The 26441-nt window shown below is 44.0% G+C and overlaps 1 protein-coding gene across 1 annotated transcript in view; it reads left to right on the top strand.

Moving 5' to 3' along the window:
- Positions 1 to 26441, top strand: part of SLC22A3 (solute carrier family 22 member 3) — a 97833-nt gene that overhangs the window by 25063 nt on the left and 46329 nt on the right. Inside the window, 4 exon segments of the mRNA XM_047769795.1 lie at positions 16624 to 16727; positions 19039 to 19193; positions 20930 to 21098; positions 21941 to 22058. Coding sequence (XP_047625751.1) covers positions 16624 to 16727; positions 19039 to 19193; positions 20930 to 21098; positions 21941 to 22058 — 546 coding nt within the window.

The following is a 26441-nucleotide window of genomic DNA, read 5'->3' as shown; positions in this document are numbered from 1 at the left end:
GATTCAACCCCTAGCCTGGGAACCTCCTTATACTGCAGGTGCAGCCCTTAAAAAAAAAAAAGGCAAAAAATGTTGCACCAAGAAGCAAAGATTATCAGTAATAATGAATGGCAATGTGGTTTAAGGTGCCATGAAGAACTAGAATGACGATGCTGGATGATGAATTAATTGTTCCCTGGAACCAGCCAAATCTAAGTGCATCCCAGTCTCCCTTCTGACACACCCACCGCCTGGGCAATGGGGTTCTGGGCATCCTAAGGACTTTGGGGAATACACTGGGGTGTGTGTGTGTGTGTGTGTGTGTGTGTGTGTGTGTGTTCTAGGAACACTGTTCAGAGTCATATAGATCCCAAAGTTTGCTCTGCGCTTCAGGTGGAATGGTTAAACTCTGCAGTCGCAACAAGGAAACACTTGCAAACAACCCATTGTCCCGGACTTCCCTGAAGCACTCTTACCAAAGCTCCGGCCCAAACGCTCCTGAGATGCAGCATTTTCTCAAGCCTCTTTTCCTGATTCTAATCCACTGGAAATATTACGAAAATAATTCTATTGCCCAGAGTCCCACTTATTCCTGCTCTCAAATACAAACTGCCAGGAGAAGAGAAAACAGAAAGTGAACCTGAGACGCAAGAAAGGCCTTGGGCTGCTGAGACAGCTTAGGTTTGGCACCGAGATTCTTGTTTGGGTCAGTTTACCATTTTTAACCTTTGTGGTCACTTGTTGACTTCTGCTGACAATAACTTCTGCTTTTCTTACTGGTTTATATAATGATCTGTTTCTCCTCCAAAGCTTTCCAATACGTTTTTTCTTCTTTTCTAGTCTAATAGTAATTATTTTAAGGATATGAGTCTCCTGGTGTTTCTGACAGTCATTGCATGTGCACAGGACAGAAAATTTCAGGACAGGAAAGCGCAGATCCTCGAGACTCTGGTCCGTGTCTCTAGTTCGGACGTGTGAACAACACTAAGGCTCAGAAAATTCTAGAATGAGACGTCAAAGTCAGGCAGGTGTGCTAGGATTCAAATATAGCTTTTTAATATTCATATCACAGTCAGTGATTCTTTAGATGATTAAAAAAGACCCGGGTTCAAGTGGGAAAATGCCAAGGATTGAAATTCTGTAGCCTAGGTTGTATACTCTGGAGGAGTCGATTTTTATATGGTGCTGCCCCAGGTGTTTCTTCAGCTTGACTGCCTGTGTCCTAAGAGTGTGTTCCATTAGAAAACATGGGCTTTGGAAGACTCCCAAAGGCGTACGTGGCACTCCCATGTTCTGACTAGATGATGAAAATCTTTGGCAACAGCAGCTTCCAAGTGGAGAAAAAGTGTTACGCCTAATTCTGAAACACAGAAACTGATGTCGGGGCTGCTCCATCCTAGAATTCTTCTTCAAGGAATACCTGTAATACACACCTGGAAATCCTTGACATCTCAAGGCGGCCGATTGCTAAAATTCCCATGTTAAGCCCTCCTGGGAGACAGGAGGTGGGGGAGTCTGTCTTTCTCTCCAAAGGATCCAGAAGATGTTTGCTTTTCTCAAAAGGGATGGTTAAGCTCGTTGAGGGATTTACTGTGACTGTTATTATTTTTCCTCTGTGTGTTTCACCCAGCCTGTGATCAGACGGCTTACGATAGCCTTCCTGTACATTCCGTGAGGTGTTACAGCCCAGGGAGCTGCTGAATATCACTCTGTCTGCATTTAAGGAAAATTCCTAGTAGCAAAATATCTCCTGGTAGTTTTCAAAATGCCAATTCGATGTGGTGGAACTACTTTTTTGCTCTCATAAAAGTCCCCACGTCTTGATTCATGATAGGTTAATATAGAAGTTTCTTTTGCCCAAAACAAAGACTCATAAAAAAACAGCTACACTTGTATTATTTTGGGTTTTACGTATTATCATGTTTCAAGGATAAATCATGTTTCTAAAGAACATGTTTCTAAGGATAAATCATGTTTCTAAGGATAAATCATGTTTCTAAGGATAAATTCTGGGGTGTTTCATTTTTCCCTTTGTACTTTGTACTTATAATTATCAAATAATCAGTCCATTTTTTGTACTATTTATTGTACGTTTCAAATACAACTCAACCCCCATGAGTCACTGGAGTTAGAGTCCTAAGAAATCAAGGAGCTTTGAATTTGTCATTGTTTCTAATTTCTATCTCCTCGTCTCTTACCTGTGCGTACAAATAATAAGCAAATAAGTAGGTCCGAAATACACATGCAGACCATGTTACCTGTCACCTGGGCAGCCTTACTTACAAAATGTGGAATCATTTCAATATGTTTATCATGGTTATTTATTTATTTGTCTTTTGTCCTTATAGAGCCGCACCCGCGGCACATGGATGTTCAGGCTAGGGGTCTAATCAGAGCTGTAGCCGCCAGCCTACACCAGAGCCACAGCAACGTGGGATCGGAGCCGCGTCTGCAACCTACACCACAGCTCACGGCAACGCCGGATCCTTCATCCAATGAGTGAGGCCAGGGATGGAAGCCGCAACCTCATGGTTCCTGGTCGGATTCGTTTCCGCCGCACGACGAGAACGCCTCAGGTCTTTTAAATGCCTCCACATCTCCTAGTTATTTCAGAGGATTGTTATCATGCAGTGGATACACGGTCAAGTCCAAGGAGAACTTCTCATCCCTTCAGTTAACAATGAGACGAATCTAAACAGAGCCTACCCTTTCTTTTCTTAAAAATGAAAACCTTTGTCGGGAAAGAATGGGCTTGCATGGAATGGGCTCAGGCACATGTATTTTAGGAGGTGAATGTAAGAGTTTTACAAAGGAATATGTAAACCCATGTAATTTAGCAAGCTGCTTTACATTATATTTTTCAAAATGTATTTTGTAATAGGTTGGAATATAGGAAGGTTAACAAGAGAACTGGAATCATTTTCTTGAAATTATAATTTAATCTTTCATCCCCAAATGCATATATTTCACTTGCTGTGACTTGACTACATTCAAAACTCTTATTGATTTAGTATTTCCTTTTTAAAATAAGGCTTGTGGTATATTTCTTTAAGGGTGAGGGAAAAACCTACCTAGGAATTCCCCCTGTGGCACAGCAGGATTGGGAGCTTCTCTGCAGCGCCAGGACCCAGGTTCAGTCCCCTGCCTGGCACAATGGGTTAAAGGATCCAGCGTAGCTCACGACAGTGGCTTGGATCTGATCCCTAGCCTGGGAACTCCATGGGCCACAGGGAGGCCAAAAAAGGAAAAACAAAACAAAAAACCTAATCCTTTATTCAGCCTAAATAATTGGTTGAATGATGATGGTCACCTACGCAGTAGACTAAATATAGCTACTTAGAGTGACGGTGTGCAGGAGAGATTCACAGATTCCTAAAGCACATGCAGACTCTATGAAATAGATATTCATGAAGGGTCTGATGTGTCTGCAGAGCATCTCCAAACAAGGGGATGCGTTTTATCTGGCCTGGAAGAATGAAGGAATAGGGTTTTTATCAGAGAAGAGATTTAAAAAAGGCCGTGTTCTAGACAGAGATAACAGCTGGAAGCTTGCAAAGTTAAAAATGGTTCAAATATGGGTGAACGCACCAGTGCCGCTGAGAAAATGAAAAGTAATGGATGGAAAGATTGGAAAAACATGTCAGGGTCCTAGCTAGACGAAGAGCTTTGAAGCCTGTAGTAAAAAGGCCTGAACTTTCTTCTGTAAAAAGTGGAGAGCTATTGAAAGTTTTAATCAAAGGACAGACAATCTATTTCCAAGGCATTCCTCCCTAGTACCACATGTATGACCTGTTATTATTCTAAGGCTGATTATTACTTTAGTAATATCTCATAAAAACAGATGTTTAGCAGACCCATTTTGGGAGGTCTCCACCATGAAGCTTGAATTTCAGGTATTGGGTGTGATGTATGATTAATATTATGGAACAAGATCCATAGAAGCTAACCTTGGTCTCTGGGATTGAGAATATTGGCAAAAATGTGGTGCATAACTTTAAATGAATATTGTTCTAGGGAACTTAGATGAGTGTGTTATCTCAAACGCTAACAGTTACAAGTTATCCTAGAGTTCCTGTTACGATTCAGTGGGTTAAGAACCTGACGTAGTGTCCATGAGGATGCAGATTTGATCTCTGGCCTCACTCAGTGGGTTAAGGATCCAGTGTTGCCACAAGCTGCGGTGTAGGTCACAGATATGTCTCGGATCTGGCATTGCTGTGGCTGTAGTACAGGCTGGCAGCTGCAGCTATGATTTGACCCCTGGCCTGGGAACTTCCATAGGCCACAGATGTTGCCCTGTCTTTTGACATCTCAAGCCAGTGAGACATGCGAAGAACAGGAAGTTGCTGGGGAGAACAGGGAGGCAGTGGAGAATGACTACCAATAGAAACTGACTCCAAGTCAGCCCAGACTTCGGGTTCAGTATCAAAGACTTCAAAGCAGCTATTATAAATATGTTCAACCAATTAAAGGACATTCAAGGAATTAAAATGATTTTGATGAATAAGTAGATAGGGAATCTCAACAGAGAAATGGAAATGATTTTAAAAATAGAAATTTTATTTTTTAAAATTAATTTACTTGTCTTTTTAGGGCCACACCCATGGTGTGTGGAAGTTCCCAGGCTAGGGGTTGAATCAGAGCTGTAGCTGATGGCCTATACCACAGCCACAGCAATGCCAGATCCAACTACATCTGTGACCTACACCACAGTTTACAGCAAGGCCAGATCCTTAACCCACTGAGTGAGGCCAGGGATCAAACCCGTGTCCTCATGGATACTGGTCAAGTTTGTTACCACTGAGCCATGATGATAACTCCCAAAAATAGAAATTTGACAGCTGAAAACTATAATAATGGAGATGACAAATTCACTAAGTAGTCTCAATAACAGATTGGGGGTGGCAGAAGAAAGAACAAGTGAACTTGACGGTCAGTCAGTGGAAATTATTCAGTCAGTAGAAATGACCCTAACAAGAGGGAAAGAAAAAAAGATTGAAGGTAAACAGAAACTTGGGACTTGAAGGATACTATCAGGGGTTCAGCACACAAAATCTTAGTTTCGTTTATGCAGTAGCTTCAGATCAAGTAGCAACAGCAAAGAATGAGAGCTGCATTCTGCTATGACATTATTTATATATTATTCATTTAGTAATATATATTGTTAGTTATATATTATAATATTATAATATTTATATATTATTCATTATTTATACATTTATATGTTATTTATATATTATTCTTTTATCAGAACTGGATTTGCCAGGACTAAGTACAGACTTGCCTTAGGCATTAAGGGCTTAACCTGTACCTAGAGAGAGGTTCTTGATTTGTGCTTTTGTACTTTTAATTATTTCCTAAATTTCATGTGAAATTAAATATCATTTGAAAGACTTTTAAGAAGACAGTCTCCCTGCCCTGCCCTCACTTATCTCTGATTTCCCACTGGCAATTATTTCAAATATAATTGTCAGGGAGAGTGTCCACTTCACTGCATACCAGCCTTTAACCATCTGACTCTGAAGGCCCTTTTCCCCCATTCCTCTTGCCATCCTTACTTCAACTAAACTTCTTCCCCTTCCTTCCAATATTGACTTTACTTTCAGTATAGGATTTCTGTGTTCTTCCAAAGTGGATAGAGTTTTACGTTTTTTCTAGCAAAATACTTAAAAATAATTACTACATACGCAATGCAGAGAAAATTAGGACAACACAAAGTATGGAAACTAAATCATTTATAGTCCAGTCATGAGAACTTTTCAATTAGCTGGGGATATACTTCCCTTCAGATAATCTGATGTATATGCTTCCGTAGAGATTGTTGTGGAAAAAAAGGTCATATGCCTTGTTTTGGGTAACCTGATTTTTGAATCTGCTAAAGTATAGGTGTCTTTCTGTATCAATAAATATATACCAATACCTGATTTAGCTCCGCAGAGAAAGCTGAATCCCAGGTTAGGGGCAGGAGGGTGGGAGATGGAACAGGAAAGACAGGCTCCTGTACAGGTGGGGGTGCCAGCGGTGCTGAGCACAGAAGAAACATCTGAAAGTCTTCAATCCCCAGGCCTCTTACTCATACTCAGCGGTCTCCAAGGCCAGGATGGGTGTGGGGATGGAAGTGCAGGTACTTGCAAAGACCTCTTCTCCCTCTGCTGCTGGCCACTTGACTCAAAGCTTCCACTCACAGAATTTCTCTCTGGGCTTCATTATAACTTCTCTCCCCCCCCCCCCCTTATGGGTTCCCAGTTGTGGCAAACCAGGGTTAGCACCTCAGACTCCTCTGTGCTTCTCTTCTTTTCTCCCTGATGTCTCCTCTTGGCTGTTTTTCTCAGGTTCCTGAAAAACCTCACGTGGGCATATCTCAGGTCACTAATCACTCATCCCCAGCATTCCACATGCTGCCCACTGCCCCCTTTTGATTTGATTTCAGTACTTACGCTTTTAATCTCCAATAACTCCTTTTTGCCGAATGCACCTTTCCCCAGACTCACCACTCTGTTTTGTCAACGTGATGGCCTCTAGCTTCTCTCTGAGACTCTGAATTAGGGCTTTTAGTGCTCCTGTTTCTTGCAGTCACTTATGACTGAGAACCATTTGCTCTGAGGGCCCAGATGGTTCTTCTCGGCTGAACTGCAGAGTCTTGCCCCTGCCTGGGCACTTTCTTCTGCTTGTGTTTGCAGATGGGCCCGCCGGTGGCTCAGAGCTTGGTGAGGATATGCAGGGCCTATTTGGTTCTTATGGTTCCCACGGTTTCCCCCAGAGCCCTCTTCACTCTGAAGTGTAAACATTTTTCATGCATGTTGCATAATCTTGTAGTAGAGTCAGTCAGCAGAGAATGCCTTTGGCTTGAAAACCAACTTTCAAAATACCTTCCCACATTGGAAATCACCGGTGAATGTAACACAGAGACCCCTCTAGAGTGTTTCCATTTTGAATTTTTAATACAATTGTGATATAAACTGTTGTCCAATTTTTAAACCTTCATGTTCATACGTAAAACTTTCAAGTGTGTGTTTTTTTGTTGTTACTGTTGTTATTAGTGTTTACTATTATCATTATTGTTTTTTTTTTAATTTTTTAATTTTCCCACTGTACAGCAAGGGGTCAGGTTATCCTTACATGTATACATTACAATTACATTTTTTTCCCCACCCTTTGTTCTGTTGCAACATGAGTATCTAGACAAAGTTCTCAATGCTATTCAGCAGGATCTCCTTGTAAATCTATTCTAAGTTGTGTCTGAGAAGCCCAAGCTCCCGATCCCTCCCACTCCCTCCCCCTCCCATCAGGCAGCCACAAGCCTCTTCTCCAAGTCCATGATTTTCTTTTCTGAGGAGATGCTCATTTGTGCTGGATATCAGATTCCAGTTATAAGTGATATCATATGGTATTTGTCTTTGTCTTTCTGGCTCATTTCACTCAGTATGAGATTCTCTAGTTCTATCCATGTTGCTGCAAATGGCATTATGTCATTTTTTTTATGGCTGAGTAGTATTCCATTGTGTATATATACCACCTCTTCCAAATCCAATCATCTGTTAATGGACATTTGGGTTGTTTCCATGTCCTAGCTATTGTGAATAGTGCTGCAATGAACATGCGGGTGCACGTGTCTCTTTTAAGTAGAGTTTTGTCCAGATAGATGCCCAAGAGTGGGATTGCGGGGTCATATGGAAGTTCTATGTATAGATTTCTAAGGTATCTCCAAACTGTTCTCCATAGTGGCTGTACCAGTTTACATTCCCACCAACAGTGCAGGAGGGTTCCCTTTTCTCCACACCCCCTCCAGCACTTGTTATTTGTGGATTTATTAATGATGGCCATTCTGACTGGTGTGAGGTTATTATCATTATTGTTATGATTGAAAAAGGAAAAACAGAACTGGAGGAATCATGCTCCCTGAATCCGGTCTATACTACAAAGCTACAGTCATCAAAAAGGTGTGGTATGCACAAAAGAAGAAATACAGGTCAGTGGAACAGAATAGAAGGCCCAGAAATAGACCCAAGCACCTATGGTCAGATCATCTATGACACAGCAAGCAAGAACATACCGTGGAGGAATGACAGTCTCTTCAATAAGTGGTACTGGGAAATCTGGACAGCTGCATGTAAAAGAATGAAATGAGAACATTCTCTAACATAATATGCAAAAGTAAACTCAAAATGTAAGACCAAATACTGTAAAACTCCTAGAGGAAAACATAGGCAGAACACTCTGACATAAATTGCAGCAACATCTTGTTTGAGCCACCTCCCAGAATAATGAAAATAAAAGCAATTGTAAACCAGTGGGGTCTAATTCAACTTCAAAGCTTTTGCACAGCAAAGGAAACCATTAAAAAAAATGAAATGACCACCCACAGAGTGGGAGAAAATATTTGCAAATGAGGAGACTGACAAGGGATTAATCTCCAAAATATACAAGCATCTCATGGAATTTTATATCAAAAAACCACAAAACCCAATCAAAAACTGGGCAGAAATCTAACTAGACAGTTCTCCAAAGAAGACAGACACATGGCCGTGGTCCCTCCGAAGGCTCTAGGGGAGAGTCTGCTCCATGCCTTTGCAATCACTGCCAGGGACAATGGCAGTTATGGGCTAAGATATACCTCCCAACTCATATGGACCTCAGATTGTGACTGTATGTGAGATAGAAGCTCTAAAGGGGAAATTACACTGATAAGAGGTCATTCGGGTGGGCGCTGGTCCAAAGGACTGATGACCTTAGCAGAAAGAGACTGGGATGCAGACACACACAGGGAAGCCTGCGTGAAGACGCAGGGAGAAGAGGCTGTCTTCAAGCTGAAGAGCGAAGTCTCAGAAGAAACCAACTCTGTTGACCCCTTGATCCCAGACTTCCAGCCTCCAGAACTGTGAGGAAATAAACTTTTGTCGTGTAAGCCGTGCTCTGTCATGGCAGCGCTTGGGAACAAATGGGCAATCCTTGGCGATCCTTGGCTTGCAGAGGTGGGACTCTTACCTCTGCCCACGTGTCGCCATGATGATCCTTTAGGAAGGACACCAGTCCTTGGATCAGCCACCCCCCCATCCAGTATGACCTCAACAAATTATATCTGCAAAGATCCTCTTTCCAAACAAAGTCATGTTCTGAGGTCCCAGATAGACATAACTTGGGTGAGGGGTCGGGGGAACCTTCTTCAGCCAAATACAATATGCAGAAATTAACTACCCTCCAGCAGGTGTGTAAATTCCCGATAACCTCTACACCAGTAGTTTTCACTTACCTGCTCCTTAGGCTAGATTCCGATTCAATTGGTCTGGAGGGGAGCTTGGGCTTGTTTTCACTTATTCCCAGTAATTTTAATGCGCAATGTTAAAAACCACATTTTAAGATCATTTGTTATGGTATTTTTTTTTTTTTTTGGTCTTTTTGCTATTTCTTGGGCCGCTCCCACGGCATGTGGAGATTCCCAGGCTAGGGGTTGAATCGGAGCTGTAGCCACCAGCCTACGCCAGAGCCACAGCAATGCGGGATCTGAGCCGCGTCTGCAACCTACACCACAGCTCACGACAACGCCGGATCGTTCACCCACTGAGCAAGGGCAGGGACCGAACCCGCAACCTCATGGTTCCCAGTCGGATTCGTGAACCACCGCGCCACGACAGGAACTCCTGTTATGGTATTTATTATCAGCAGCATTAGGTCACTAATCATAATGCAAGTGGCAACATTTATCCAGTATTTAATGTCTCAGGCATTGGACGAAGTACTTTACGTACATTATCTGAGGGAGAGCATCAGGGCAGTTCTTACTCTCATTGTATAGATGAGGGACACAGAGGGTTAAAGATGCTAAGAAAACTGCCAAGGGACACAAAACTAGGGACGAAGACACCCAGGCAGTCTGACTCCAGAACCACGGCTCCTCTCTGCCCTTAGCTCTGTCCAGATTCAGAGCCTCTCATCTTGCTCTTGTCTTCAGCTAGTCTCAGCTATTTGGAGAAATCATAAATATTTTCAGATGAATAACCGCTTGTCTTCACTACAAAGAAAGCAAACAGCTTGAACTTCTGAGATGTGAGGGTGAGAGTCACAATGGTTTTAAGCTAATGAATGACGAGGCATTATTATTACATTTAGTTTCTTCATTTCTCCCAGTTTCATGAGCTCAGACAAAAAGCATGCATGTAAAGGACACCTCTCTGTTATATTTCAAAGTTTATTTGCTTTAACGATACATTGAAGCCCGGCTATTATCAACCTGGGAGAACAGCTTCTATGACAAGTGATACTCTGCAAACCTTGCATCACTGGCGGTGCCTCTATGCATGTGAAGTCACCTGTTCTAGGTGATCATTGCAGACTCTTGGGTTTCCTGTCTTTTTTCTTTGGGTCTTGCTCTCATCTCCCTGGCATCTCATTCTGTCCTAGAGTCATGGCTTCTGCTCTGGGCCTTTCCATTTGCAACCTTCCAGACTCTTCCTCTATCCTTTAGAACCTCTTCCTCCCTTGTTCTGAGCTCTCTCATGCCCCTGGTTTCCTGAGTAAGAAACACACTGTCCCGCCCCCTGGGCTTGTGCTCCCTTCCCCAATGGGAGCGTAGAGACGAGTGGTCCCTTTGCTTCAAGTCTGAGCCCAGCTCCCCCAGTGCTGTAGGCAGAGCTGAACCTCACAGGCACTGATGCTCCTGCCTGTGCCTAGGTTGCCCATCTTCCTGCTCAAATGCCCTTCTTGCCCCTGTTAATGTCCCTCCTTTTCGTGAATCTGACTGCTCTGGGTCCTACCAGTCATTTCTTTCTCTGAGGCCCTGTTGCATTTAGAGTCAATCCCATGCCTTTTAGATCTTAATTGCTGTGCACTTGCCTCCCATAAATGGACCCTGCCTCTCTAAGCCATGCGATGAGCTCCTCAGGCGGTGGAAACAAAGCGTGCACATCACCGGTGTTCCTCCCCGCCTCATCTGCACGATGCCAGGCACCCCACTGGAAGCCACCTGCAAATGCCTGAGAATTAGTTTGCATCCTTGCAGTTCATCCGCAGGGTTCACACAGATCAGAAAAGCATTCGCTTTTTGTGAAGACACCCCAATAATGCCATCAGATCATGTTAAAAATTTTTTCACGAAGACCAGAATTAATGATGGCATCCTTTCCCCTCACAGAAATCCAACCCAGACTGTTTTCTTTATGGTTGCAATATTTTTAACCATTATTGGGCTCTGTCATGGTGACTTGTTCATTAGAAGGGGACCTATCCATGGGGGTCGACGGGTGACTGGCGGAGGGAAAACGGACCCAGGGGTATCCCACACCCGGTGGTCAAACCAGAGGCATGAGAGATGTTTTTATCACTGGTGCAGAGTTTAGTGGCTACTGATTTCTGAGAGCTGATTTGCAATGGCTCCATTTACAACTCATCCTTAGAAAGTCCAAACAGGCACTTCGAGCTTATCATTTGACTCCAGCAACTTCCCTTTCTCCCACGACCATACAAACAATGAGTGCTGTTTCTCATGGCCATGGCCATGGCCAGAGTCAAATACTGTGATGTCCTCTGAACGTAAACTCTCTGATGTGAGCACTTGTTCAAGAGGCTAAACAGGACATCTAAGGAAAAGCCAGCTGCTGGCCATCAGGAGCCATTCCCTGTGGTTGGGGGGCAGAAACGGCCCCTCTGGAGTTTCTGTCGTTTGCATCCTCGCATTATTTTCACCTCACTCCCTACCTTTGACCTTTGCATATTGAAGACATTCTGTTGTTCTCATTCTAAGGATAATTTAGAAAGCAAAACTTTAGCATATATCTGATGATAACTTGATCCAGCATTTTAGCATTACAATTCAAATTAACATGTCTGTTTGGATTTTAACAACTAGGAAAAGCTAAAAAAAGCCCTTGGTTGGAAGCCCTTCAAAAAAAGTATCTAATTAGCTGGAGTTGTGCTTTCTGCAAAATGAAGCAATGCAATCCTTCCAGCAGGACATAAACACTTGTTTGAAGTTTTCTGCTCACGCCAAGGGGAGTCATTCTCTTTGTGTAAAATCAAGTTGAACTTTAAACAAAAGTGACTTTAAAAGAAAATTAACAGGATGTGTATATATGGGTTTATGAGCATTTAAAAATAATTACAAATGTGTACACACAAAAAAAGGAGACGCTTCCCTTGTTCTTAAATAGATTTGCCTTAGGGCAGACATAAAGGCTTGTGTCTTTGATTCAGACAGTTAGGTTAGGGTTAAGAGGGGGAGGGATGCATTAGGAGTTTAACATAGACACACACGACTATATATGAAATAGATGATCAACAGGACCAAGAGCACAGGGAACTATACTCAGTATCTTGTATAAAGGGAAAGAATCTGAAAGAACAGTGTGTGTGTGTCTAACTGAATCACTTTGCTGTGTACTTGAAACTAACACAACATTGTCAATCAACTATACTTCACTTAAAAGAAAGCAGTTACATTTGACAAGACCTGGGTTTTAGGACTCCCTGGGAACTCCCAGCTTTTAGCACTTTATTTCAGGAAAAAGTCCTTAGCCTATGACAGTCATTGGCTTCAGTGTCTGCTGACCTCTCTTTAGACACAAAATCTATCTCGGACCCAGAGCGGTTTGGGCAGCAGGCAGGGAGCTCAGAGCTGATTAGGAGGCACTGGCCCCAGGAGGCAGGGGTCTCCCTCCTGAGTGTAGGAGCAAGAGTCAAGACCAAGCCCTTCAGTCCTTCTGAGCACAGGGTCTGTTTCTGCACTGGAAGCCTAAGTGTGTGTGTGTGTGTGTGTGTGTGTGTGTATTTCTTGATAGGTACATAATTTGTTTCAGTTAATTTATTTTGTGCTTTTGAAAGATGGCAGGCTCCCAGTTGTAAAAGCAGAAACTGGGCTAGGTATTTCCAGCCAGAAGGGATTTAATAAGCGGATTTGGATTGGCGCTGTTTTGGAAGGGCTACAAAAGCAAGGGGGGGACAGACCAGGAAGAACAGTTCCCACGGAGCCCCTGCCCTGCCCCACAGCATCACAGAGCCTGTGGGCCCTGCCCCTTTGGCCCAGGTGGCCAGGGAGTGGTTAGAAGCACTGATTGTTGTCACTGCTCTGGTTGGAGCTGGTGCTGCTGCCACAGCCAGACACAGAATCTCCATTTCCTCCTTCTTGCCTTCTAGTCTCACACCAGTGCCCCCTACTGGCAGAACCAAAACAGAACCCCTGCTGGTAAAGGATTCTGAATAGTGAAGTTTCCATTCCTCCAGCATCAGAGATGCAGAACAAAGCACAGAGGACTGACAATATGTGGCCCACAGGGCATCACAGTGCTTTAGAAATGGTTATTATAGCATTTCAATCATGTAAACATTTATTTTAAATTAATTTTGTTTGGGGAGTTCCCTGGTAGCCTAGTGGTTAAGGATCTGGCATCATCGCTGTTGTGGCTAAGGTTTGATCCCTGGCCAGGGAACTTCCACATGCCATGGGTGTGCCAAAAAATTAATTTTATTTTTGATACAAAGTATGAAATAAATCCTTTTTGACAATTTCTCCTAGGGGAAAGTGAAAAAGATCATTGATTTTTTTATATTACAGAATATTTTGTGCATTTAAAGAATATTTGGGGACATCTTAATTTATACAATTCAAAAGCAGCTGGACACAGTCATCAAAAGACTAGCTCTTGCTAGGCCTTGCCGGGTCATTCCTCTACCTGCTAACCCAGTTATCCGAAGCTCAGCTTGAGGAAGCAAATTCTACTCTTTGGGACTTTATATTTGATGCTGGCTGATACTGAAATGTTTTCTGAATCAAAGCGTTTTCTCTGGGAGTTCCCTGTGGTACAGTGGGTTAAGAATCTGACTGCAAGCAGCTCGGGTCTCTGTGGAGCCTCCGGTTCCACCCCCAGCCTGGTGCAGTGAGCAAAAGGAACTGGCATTGCCACAGCTGTGGCATGGGTCACAGCTGCAGCTCAGATTCAGCCCTGGCCAGGGAACTTCCATATGCCATGGCTCTGGCCATAAGGGAAAAAAGTTTTCTCTGGCAGTTAAATCATCTGTTTGACCTCTGAGATTTTATGTACTTTACTTCTAGTTGCATTCTCGTTTAATTCTAGTGGGAAGTTATTTTGGATAAATGATCACCTGCAAGTTTACTTAAAATGAAACTGTTGTACCTTGAGAAACCAGTACCTACATTGATGGTAAATCTCTTTTACGTTGCCATGGTTACTAGTATATGCATATATGTAAATCTTCTTCTTTAATCTCCATAAAATTAAAAAAAAATTTTTTTGGCTGCACTTGCACCATGAAGGAGTTCCTGAGCCAGGGATCAAACCCCCAGCACAGCAATAACCCAAGCCACAGCAATAATGACACTGGATCCTTAACCTGCTGAGCCACCAGGGAACTCCTCCACACATTTTTTTCAGCAACTGTGAAAGAATATATGTGTATGTATAACGAATTCACTTTGCTATACACCTGAAGCGAATTGCTGCTGCCCTGAGTTTGTTCTCCCCCCTTCCATGTTAAGTCGACAGGGCATTAGCTGTAGAACCAAGACAAGAAGTCGGGTTTTATAAGTGAAGATTTCAGTTTGCTTATGAATATGTATCTATAAGACCACCCATAATTTCTATTCCAAAAACATTAATTTCCTCTTCATGCTACCGTCTAGAGCAGCGGCCTTCAAGCATGCCCCCTGGAGGTGTGCAGAGACAACCACGGGCATGGCAGCCTGAGCGCTTTGAAGGGAGTCAACACTCAGAGCCTCCACTCACTTGTGTCCAAAGTGGATCTGCCTGAGGATATGTATGCGGTGCAGATGCAGGTCCTTTTCCCAATGTCCTTCTCCTTTGAGACAGGAATCCCGCTTCTCTTCCGTCTGACTATGTTGTATTGACCTGGGGGTTAAAAACCTGTGGGGAAGCAAACAGTGGGGTAATTTGGAATATCGGTAAGAAAGCAACTGAAAAAGAAAGTACGTGCATACAGGGAATCTGATCAATACTCAGTGGTGGCCTGTATGGGAAGAGAATCTGAGAAAGAAAGAATATGTGTATAACTGACTCACTCTGCTGCACACCGGAAGCGAATACAACATTGTGTGTCCACTTTGCTCCAATAACATTTTTTTAAAAAAGAAAGTAAATGACTCCAATGATTTGATTAAGCGCTTTCTGTAAGTCTGGTGGTTTCTGTTTCTTTTTTTTTACAGCAAGACTGTAGGGGTCTTAAATGGCGTGTTGGTCAATAGAAAAACACAAGTAATTTTGATGATAGATTTTGCAGGGTGAATCTTGGCAAATGCTGGGGAAGCAAGCCAAAGAATTGAGCCACCCTCCCGTAGCAAAACTCTCTCCGCTCCCGTTCATTTACTTACACAGACAAGTTTTCTTGGCACATAAATTTGTAAAAATGAAAAATGTGGGTAGAATTGATGCTGAGCCCTAACTCATCCTAGTAATAAATATCCTTCCTGCACAGATTACGTGAACCAACTGGAAAACCCCAGGTGTTCTTAAGATTCTTCTACTAATGGAGAGGTGCATCGACCACAAATTTTTACTCCTCCGTAATAATTCTTTTCCAAGAGTCATCAGATCTTATGTTTTTGCCAATTATGTTCTAAGAGTAACTGTATGCTACAGGTATGGCCCTAAAAAGACCAAAAAAAAAAAAAAAAGAAAAAGAAAAACCAAAAGTGACTGTAATTATAACCCAACCAGAAAGGAGTCTAATGTTTAGAAATATTGTCACAGAAAAAAATTTGATTAAAGGTCAATTTATAGACATAATTCATTACTCATAGAAGTGCTTCTTTACCTGTCCATCAACACAACACATGTCAACACAAAACGCAGTATTTTCTACATAAAATATTAGGATCTATATAGATATATAGATATGGGAATGAAGATAAAAATTCCGAGTGAGAAAAGATTGGTGTCAAATTTTAGACTTTGTTTTCAGTGGATGATGGTGGGTGTCCCATGGCTCTGACTCTTAGACTCTACCGGATACAGTTGAAAGAATGATTTTAAAATGTCAGTATTTAGAGTGTCCTGGAAATTACATCCTGGCAGATATTGAGACTGATAAGGAAGACATTTATATATCTCTATAAAGATATGTACAGATACACTTCAAATTTTTACTGAAGGAAGATGCCAACAGAAATGTTTAAGTAAAGATCACTGGTCTATACAAAAGATTAGGTGTCTTGAGGATAAGCATTGCCACACAGCTCCTGTCTTTCTTTCTTCCTTTCTTCCTTCCTTCCTTCCTTCCTTCCTTCCTTCCTTCCTTCCTTCCTTCCTTCCTTCCTTTCTTTCTTTCTTTCTTTCTTTCTTTCTTTCTTTCTTCTTTCTTTCTTTCTTTCTTTCTTTCTTTCTTTCTTTCTTTCTTTCTTTCTTTCTTTCTTTCTTTCTTTTTTAGGGCTGCAAGTGCAACCTGTGGAAGTTCCCAGGCTAGGAAGTCCAATCGGAGCTGTAGCTGCCAGCCTACACCACAGCCACAGCAACACCAGATCTGAGCCACGTCTGTGACCCACGCCACAGCTCACAGCAATGCTGGATCTTTAACCCACCGAGCACGGCCAGGGGTAGAACCCATGTCCTCATGGATACTGGTTGGGTTAGTTATCGCTGAGCCACCACAGGAACTCCCCATGTGTCTTCTTTGTTTTCCCAGTTTGACCTCGTGTGTGACAATGCTTGGATGCTGGACCTCACACAAGCCATCCTCAACCTGGGCTTCCTGGCTGGGGCGTTCACCTTGGGCTACGCAGCGGACAGGTGAGCACAGGTGTGACCGCCGCTTCACACCTAGAATACGATGTATACGTGTGCAGAGGAAGATGTTTCATGTTAACTGTTTGAAAACTCTTCTTTCTAAATGTAGACAAATAATCTTGATTCCGCCATTCAAGACTGTCACATTTATTTGGTTGGGCTAATTCCTTCCTTCTTAAACTCCATATCCCTCGAACTGTGTGGGAGGTTGGGATGCCCCCTGTGGGTCTGCACGTGTCTGAGAGGAAACACAGAGCGGCAAGGCAGTGACTTGGTGGTGGGGCAGATGTGGAGGAGCTGGAGCTGATGCCACGTGCTTTAGTAGCTCAGTGGTCGTGGTTTGATTAATTTAGCCTAAGGTCAGCCCCTTACCAATTTGTTTCACTTACTTTTTAATGAAATGTATTTTATTTTACAAATTAAAAATCTGCAAAAAGCGTTTCTAAAAACCATTGAAAGAATCTGATCTATTACTGAACAGTCATAACGATACGTTACTGGCAGACCCAATGAGGGTGCATATTGAGGACAGTTGTGCTTCTCTGTTTAACTGTTCCTGCTTCAGACATGGTTGATGTTGGCTCTTCTCCTGTTTATTCCTTTATCCCAGTTCCAAGTGTGAAAATACGGGCAGGGATCTACTCACCCTTAGGACAGGGATAGGAAAGCTTTGGCCCTTGGCTCTACCTGGCTTACTATTCTTCCGGTCCCTCTGGCCCAGGCTTGGGGTCCTGTTGACCAGGCTTGTGGTGGACAGGGCGAGGAGGGTCACTTACAGAGCTGCCCACAGCAGTAAAGTGGCCAATTCAGGACAAAATGCCCCAAATGCTGTAGGCAATTGATGGTCTGTGTTTGACCCGACCAACACCTCAAAATGGGTAGAGCCTTTGGTTTCTTTTTCGGCTCCTTCTGTCCCTTTGCTTTGGGCTGTCCCCACCCCTTCTCTGCCTGTGACTCCCTCCTTCATCCTTTGTGGCTGCTGCTCTTTCTCCTTTTCCCTCCCTTTTACTGGTGTCTTTCCTACTATTTTTCCTTAACAGCCTTTTCAATTCATCTCTTCTTCCTTAATTCTCCCCCCCAACCCCCACCACATCACTCTCTCTCCAAGCGGGATGCCACGGGGAGCTGAGTTACAGATTTTCGAGATGTATTTCTTGCGTTCTCGTGTTACTCCTCCTAATTTAAACATCGGGTTTCGCTTCTTGTGCATGCTTCTTTTTCACAACCAGTAAACATATCTTCACACTGGAGGAACTTGGCCAAAAGAAGGGGGGTGGCTTTTCCTACCTGTGCTGTAAGGGGGGCTGAGAAACTGTCCTCAGAAATGACCTGTGCTTTAGGGAAAAAGACAGAGCCATGAATCATGCGGCTTCAACTCAGGGCTGCCCATCTTTCGGCTCCTTCTGTCCTTTCATATTCTTGAAGAAAAGCACAAGAACAGCAGAGTAGGGCCTGTATCTCTGAGAGGAGGTGGGAAGGGCAGAGATGAATTTAGAAACCTGGATACACCAAGGCTACTCGTCTCCATGCTACTGACTGAAGCAAGATGTTGTGTGAATTTGGTGGAAATTTCTAAGGGATGTCTTTGCATCAAGTCTCTCAAAGGTCATTGATGACAGGCCCTTACCGGCCAATGGTCTGGCACAGCTCCACTGAACCATTGAACATCAGACTCTCAGAACATTGCCCATGGTGACCTGTGCCTTTTCCTAAGCTCTTTGATAATAGTTGTGTAAATGCTGAAGGTAAAACACAAAATTTAAGAACAACTCACGTTCCTTGTGAACTTGGTAGTTTGTTGAGGGCTTTCGCATTAGCGACTCATTTGAGTCTCTGCGATGTCACTGTTTTTTGAAAACCAAAACCAAAACCTGAGTCTTGAATGGCTTAAAAATTTCACCTAAGGTTGCATGACTGGTGGATGGTTGAGCCAGAATTGAAGGCCAGGTCTCCTGGCCGTCATGACCATTTCAGCTTCTTTCTCTCCCATCTCTTTCTGTCGCCACCCACGGAAATGCAAACTGTGTCACCAGGGCGATTACATGTGAAAACTCCTTGTCATGGAAACTGCAATCCCAAAGGATACATTCTGCGCTTTAAATTTTGTAACAGCCTTGCAAAGGCGTATGTGTTTATTTGCCCCGGTTTGGCTATAAAACAAAACATGGCATCTTCAGCCATCCTTCACATGGTGAGATAAGGAAGTTAGAGAGGATAAAGTTTCTGTACTGAAACCGCTGTGACATGTGCTAGTCTTCTCCTTGTATTGAAGGAAACGTTGAAGGAAATGTCTGCCTCTCTCTTTCTCAAAAAGGTACGGACGAATAGTCATTTACTTAATATCCTGCCTCGGTGTTGGCGTCACCGGCGTTGTGGTGGCATTTGCACCCAATTTCCCTGTGTTGGTGGTCTTCCGCTTCCTCCAAGGCGTGTTTGGAAAGGGAACATGGATGACATGCTACGTGATTGGTAAGTCGAGGCTGCGCCTCCTTGTCTGTTTGAGAACCAGGTTAGACGGGCGAGACGTGCCTGCTGGTCAGCCTTTCTCCTGCAGGTGTGGTGCTGCTGCAACAGTCGTCATTTCTGCAAACGGTGCAGGGACAAGGTTCTGACTCTTTAGCAATTAACACTCCACCTAAGTTGGGACCCACATATGGAATATCCCACACTACCGGGGTGAACCACTTCATGGCCCTGCCATGTTGTTATCCCATGGTTTCTCGCTTGGCTTTATTCGAGATTAATTTTTTTTTTTAATTCCATAGTTCCTTGATTTTCCATGTATTTCTGTGATACAGTTTGAGCGAACATTGCTGTGTTCTCAAATACTGTTTCTTTAATGGCATTCCTTCTGTGCCAATGGAGAACATTTTACCACGCGGAGGTGTGACCTGACGACGAGAAGTTCATTTACAAACCTTTCCTCTTTCTTACCTGGAGAGATGGACTTCTGAGTGTGACACAAAAAGAGCTTCCCTTTGCCCTTTGCTTCTATTACCAGGGACGGTCCTGGCTGCCCCCTTTCCAGTAGTGTCCGGGTCGAGCCCTGACTGTAAGAAGCATGGTAGGTGAGAGTTCCTGCTGTGGTGAGGGGGTTAGTGACCTGGCCCATCTCCGTGGAGCCGCTGGTTCAATCCCCTGCCCAGCGTGATGGGTGGAGGATCTAGTGTTGTTGCAGCTGTGGCTTAGGTTCGATCACTTGCCCAGGCTTGGATTCCATCACTCGCCCGGAAACTTCCATGGGCCGTGGGGGTGGATGAAAAAGAAAAAAAAAAAAAGAATCCTGGTGGGTGGGTGACCAGGGAAACGTGAGGGCTCTTTTTTGATTATCGCTCCTGACTTGTGGGCTTCCACTCTCTTTCACTACTGCTGGACAGTCCCTCTTTGGGGCACCGACTTTGGGGACCCTCTGAAGATCTTTCTTGTGGGCAGGGAAGGAGAGAGGGAGCTAGGAGGGTGGGCCGTCACTGGTGGGGGCAGGAGGAATGACTTTGGACTGTGAAGCGTTTTTAAGGAGACCCCAGTGTGGGTGTGGCATTAGGGCAACCACAGAGCAGCACATCCCAGGATGATCAGAATCGGGTTAGAGACGGGTAGAAAGTGGGCAGTGGGGGGGTGGGGGTGGGGAAGGAAAGGGATCCAGCAATAAACCCCCCATGTGCTGTTTAAAGAAGTATCATGTAAATGAAAAGGCCAACAACACGGAGGGAATTATCCTTGTGAGAGTGAAACCGTTATCTGTAGATTCTAACATTCACGATGTATCCCCTAAAGAGACAAGAAATGTGAATCTTCAGAGATTGTGGAACAGTCTAACCATTTTACTGTGTGTATGTTTTGATCATTACAACTACCTTTCAGAAGAGTCATCATATACGCTCTTCTAAAACCCATGCATGTAGTATTTGGCTACCTGGGAAGGGCGCTGGGCTGGGCGTGTAGGGAAGCACAGCAAAGGCTTGTTGATGACAGCCGGAGAAGCAAGTGAGAGGAAGGCACCTGAGTCAGCTGGAAGGCGTATTCCCATCATGTCAGGGCCTACGGAAGCTTGGGTATCCTTAAGAGTCCTATGTTGTAGTCTAGCAGAGCTGATGGATGTAGCGGGTGCAACATCTCTGGTTGGTCGGTCGGTCGGTCGGTCGGTCGGTCGGTGGGCTTCGAGCCTCTCCTGAGCTTCCCTAACCTCTGTCTTTGTTTTCCTCCAGTGACGGAAATAGTAGGTTCGAAGCAAAGAAGGATCGTGGGAATAGTGATTCAAATGTTCTTCACTCTTGGGATCATAATCCTCCCTGGAATTGCCTACTTTATCCCCAACTGGCAAGGGATCCAGCTGGCCATCACGCTGCCCAACTTTCTCTTCCTCCTTTATTACTGGTAACGTGGACTGGGTCACTGTCAAGTTTATCGTTATTCCACAGAAAGGGAGAAGCCACGCTTCTCAGTCAACCTGACCATGAGGACAATTAGATTTTCTACCCTCTCCGGAATGGCTGTTGGCCTTGAGAACCTCTAGAGACTTTGAGCATTTTGTAGCGATTACATCTCGATGATTGACCAACAGGTGTTATTAAAATAAATGAATGAAATTCCAAAACGCAAAATTCTGACTCAAGGGAATTATGGGTTATTATTTATGACTTTATGGAAACGGCAAGGCCACAAGCCATATCTGCCCATAGTTCAACATGCAGTTTCAGTGAAAGGTGTTTGTGTCTCTGTATCTTTTATCAAGCAAATTAATAGTACTCAGGAATTCTCTGAGGAATAAGAAAGTTGTTATCAGATAGCTACGGATGTGCGCACTTGATGCTCATCAGAGTGAACATATTTTAATTCTTCCCCTAATTTAATTTTGATGTATGGGCAAATCAGTTTACATAACTTGGGTTCTTAACCTTTTCCTAAATGCTCCTTAAACCCCAGTTCTTTTCATATGTGTAATTGAGGACGCTAGAGCCTAAGATAGCCTTCTTGCAAGAGTAATGTAATATTGATTATTTTTATCATGAGCAATGATTCAGTTTATCAAGTGAGCATTTTCCCCTCTCATTATGAACTTGTGAAAATAATCTGTCTCGGCGAGCCTGTTGTAAGCCCTCAGAATCGCCTAAACATGTATCTAATGGCCAGAGCCACTTGGATAGAGGAACTCAAGTCAGTAACTTTCAGGTTTTGAAATTCACAGGCATAACTCATAAAAGACTTCTTTTCACCAGGGCAGTCCCCGAATCTCCCCGCTGGCTGGTTACTCGGAAGAAAGGAGATAGAGCATTAAAAATTCTGAGGAGCATTGCCAAATGCAATGGGAAATATCTCTCGCCAAACTACTCGGAGGTAATTTTATACATTCCTCGTCACGAAGCGCGTGAGAGTGGGTGAGTTAACTTGTCACTGATGCACGTGCCATCAAACATCTGACTACTCCTTTTGAGCTTGGCTTTAAAAAAAAGCAAGCTTTGAGAGGAGTCATGATGGGTCGTAGGAAGAAATAATTGCAGAGTCGTAACAGCACTGCAGTTGAGCTGAATTGGTCCTTTAGTCTATATTTTAGTAGCTGAACCGTTGAATTATTATACTGTACATACTAGAGGCCCCACAGTATTTAATCTTTCAATCGTCCTAATTGTGCAAACTCTAAAGCTTTTCTTGACCGTCAATCTTAGTCTAAATATTTGTCTTTAAGCTTAGTCTTGGAAATGTTATCTATGCCAACCAGAGCTTGAGCAGTAGTGTCATAGTTCCGCCTTTGACTCACACATGTTGGTTGGTCTGCCGTTCTTCCCTTTCTTCTTTCTTTCCTTCCTTCCTCCAGCAAAGGCTTTTTGGATGCCTCTGAACCGCTGCACTAAGAGAAAGGGGGGGGGGGTTATTAAAAGCTCGTTCTTTGCTGTTTGGAAGAGTTGTTGTGCCATCGAAGACACTCATGTATATTTGAAGCAATGCCTGAATAATTAGAGCAGCATTTGAAAAATAGATGATTATGCTTCAGCTGCAAAGACGGAGTGAATGCAGAAGAACAGAAGGATTATTATGACAGGAGTATTCAGGACGAATTTTTAAATTTTTAATATTAACATTGCCAAAGTTGTTTTCTTTAGCAGCATTCAGTTTGTTTTGATAGAAACGCTCTGATAAAAATGGGCTTTGTTGGTTTTATTGTCGCTTCCTTAACTTCCTGGCTCCCCAGAACTGGCCAGATAACGTGGATTTCTACCATCTGCTTTGACTCTTCTATTAAGCAGCAAGCAGTAGGTTCTGTTGTTTACAAAGCTTTCAGCTGACCAATTGTCCCTGATGGAAATAGGTCAATGATGTACCTTGAGGTTTACAGGTCATAAAATATATGGTAGGAGTTCCTGTTGTGGCTCAGGGGAAACGCATCTGACTGGCATCCATGAGGACACAGGTTCTATCCCTGGCCTTGCTCAAGGCGTTAAGGATCTGGCCTTGCCATGAGCTGTGGTGCAGGTCCCAGACATGCTCGGATCCCGTGTTGCTGTGGCTATGGTGTAGGCCGGCAGCTGCAGCTCTGATTCGACCCCCAGGCTAGGGGGTCCAGCCCTAAAAAAAAAAAAAGGTAGATAGAGCATGATCTGTTCTCACCACAAAGACTGTGGTGATTCCTTGTGATTCCTTGACTGAGCACATCTGAGCTGTGCTTTTAGGAAAAAAAAAATACCCCGCTGCCCTCTCAGCTTGCGCTCTTCACTCAAGCCATCAGTCTGCACAGCTGGATCAAACGCATGATGCATTTTACTCAACTTTCCTGCCTAGATGGGTATTTTTGCTCTTCCTCCAGCAGTATCCTGAAGGCGTTGCACACATAGTCCCAGAGTAGAAGGTCTAAATCGAGGTGTTAAGAATAAAGAAAAAAATAGCGTGTGCTGATGGCTTGCGAAAGAAGATGCGCATTAACCAGGCGTGTCGTCGTGTGTCACCACGACAATGGGTGATTTCCGAGAACAGCTACGTTCTATGAGTGTCTGGTTCAGCGCTGCTCTGGTAGACCCACTGACCCACTTCAAATTCATGAGCAAGCTAGAGATCATTTCAACAGAGAGGTACCCAAACACTCTACATGGCGGTGATGGTATAAGATCGTGAGCTGTGGATCCAGGGGCTTCTGTGACACTTTAACTCTGGTTTTCAGCAGTTAGATTCTCTCCGTTTGAAAGTCAAGTTTGAATCAAATTTCAGTCTATCTAGGGAATGTACTCTAGCGTCCTAGCTACCACTGCGGGCACAGGATCTTGGGGGTGGTTATGTGCTCTGATTGGCTCATGAGCCTCTTCGGTCTTTTTATTTTTATTTTATTTTTTTTGTCTTTTTCTAGGACTGCACCCACAGCATATGGAGGTTCCCAGGCTAGGGGTCCAATTGGAGCTACAGCTGCCAGCCTACACCACAGCCACAGCCACATGGGATCCCAGCCATGTCTGGGACCTACACCACAGCTCACGGCAACGCTGGATCCTTAACCCACTGAGCGAGGCTGTGGATCGATCCCGCAACCTCATGGTTCCTAGTCGGATTCGTTAACCACTGAGCCACCACAGGAACTCCCTCTTTGGTCTTTTTAAAGAGATTCCTATCTTTTCTTTTCCTAGCAAAGTTGCGGGGTGGAGAATGCTAAGGTTTTCGTTGTGTTTGTTTTTGGCGTTCCATTGAGTTTGCTGCAGTCTGAATTTCCCTGATGACATCCCTTAGGCTTTAACATGACCCTCTGTCTCCTGTATTCTTGAGGATGGAATACAACTAAATTTAACTAAATGGATAGGTCTTAGAATGAAACAAGCTCAGGTTTGTTATTTGGGGCAAGACTACTTCCTAAGTGGCTTTGCACTTTCCCCCTAAGAGCCACCTAGGGTCTGTCTGCCTGTCCCTTCTTTTGTGGTGTTCGCTGCCACTGATAATCATTGCTTAGATTTATTAATTCATCGGAGGTTGCAAGTTGACCGTTTCCCATGTTGTCATTATTTCTTCATCTGTTACTGGAATACTTATATCATCACATCAGTCGACGTGACTCTCAGATACAGTTCCTGCCGGAAAAGCAGGACATATGCCTAATGCTTTCTTTCTCTTCAAATTAGTGAATTGGCTCCTTACATTCTCGAAAAGTGATGGGTGCATTGTGGGTCTCGTAAGCCTCCTTATGCACTCCGGGATTTATAGCCACTTTCTGTGTTTCAGTCTTTTGCAGTTACTGTTATTATCCTTTCTGATGCTCAACTTGCCCCATCTTTGGACAGACAAGGTTCATCTTTGTTGGTTCCCGAGTCTCTCTGCCACACCTCTCGCAGTTTCTGAAAGCTCCCTTGGCTTCCCTGCTCGTGAGCACAGCATTTCCAGGCTTGGAGTTCCCACTGCGGGGCAGCAGATTGAGGATCCACCGGGGCCACAGGTGCCTCCTGGATTCGATCCCTGCCCCAGGAACTTCCATATGCTGCAGGTGTGGCAAACAAACAAACAACAACAACAACAAATATATATATATATATAATATAATATATAATCTTATATATATATATAAGATTTCCCAGACTGGCCTTGTAAGTTCCAGTCTCGTGCTTGTAATCATCTGCTTCCAAAGGGGGCTTCGATTTTTGAAACAAATGTTGTCGAACTGAACCTATCCGTCTCCAACCTTTCAATACTGTACAACATGAGCAGAGAAGCAAAGTGTTGTTTTTATGAAGAGAAAGAACGAACACTTCCTTTTAAAACACCTCGCTAGCAGCTGAGTTGGGTCAAATTATTAAAGACCAAGGTATAGTGTTCCATTTCAGAGATCTTCCCATGATCATGGCAGAATGCCTCTTTCCATTCTCAGAAACACCGGCCAGTAGGGCAGGCCTTTGACTTGAACTCCGGCACCAGCATCAGCGCAGGATCCTATTCTTGGTTGGGGGTCACATGATCCATGACTCACATTTTGGTGACTCAAATGGCTATTGCCCAGGTCAGCCTCAGGATCACCTTGAAACCTTATGCTGACATAGTCACATCGAACCTCAGACACCTTTTGGCGCCTCAGCTGGGAACCTGCTCTCTGGACGTAATACATGGAAGGTCCTCATGCCCAAGGCTGAGACCCTCCTAGACCTTTCTCAGAAGCTCTCTTCCGGCAATCCTGACTTTTGGAAGACGTCCCTATCCCGTAAATTCCTCATCCTCCAGACCGCCAATTCCCACCTCACCCTCAGGCCGCATTCCTAGGTAGCAGGATGAATTGCAAGGAATCTGCTTGGGTGCAAAGCAGCCCTAGGACATCTGACAGCGGGCCCCTCCTCTCATCACAAAAGCTCAGCCACCTCCCAACCTAGCCTGTTGGTTCCCTCGCTGGCACCAGAGGTCCCGGTCTACTGGAGACCAGAGGTGGTAGGGTGCCAGGTCGGGGCAGAAGCTGTGAAGGCATCACCAGGGTCAGACGGCTCTCTTGCTCTTTCCATCTGCCACAGGAACAGCCCAGCCAGCTTGGAGCTGTTCCTTCAGCAGGTGTCCAGAGTGAAAAGAGTACGACTTGGAACAGAGCTGTGGCAACGGACCTATGGCTGAGATATGGAATGTGGCCAAGAAGTCACTGTTTCGTCAGTAAACATCTCAGAGATTTTGCTACAGAGAATTGAGGGTGTTTGTTTTTGCAGCCAGAGTTAACTAATGTAACTGACCGGAATCGTACTGGGTCAGTTGCCTACGGAGAGTTGAGTGATCCAA

This window comes from Phacochoerus africanus, chromosome 2 (assembly GCF_016906955.1).
Source record: "Phacochoerus africanus isolate WHEZ1 chromosome 2, ROS_Pafr_v1, whole genome shotgun sequence".
Lineage (NCBI taxonomy): Eukaryota > Metazoa > Chordata > Mammalia > Artiodactyla > Suidae > Phacochoerus > Phacochoerus africanus.
Note: the sequence above shows the minus strand (reverse complement) of the source record. Positions and strands in the feature narration are given on the sequence as shown.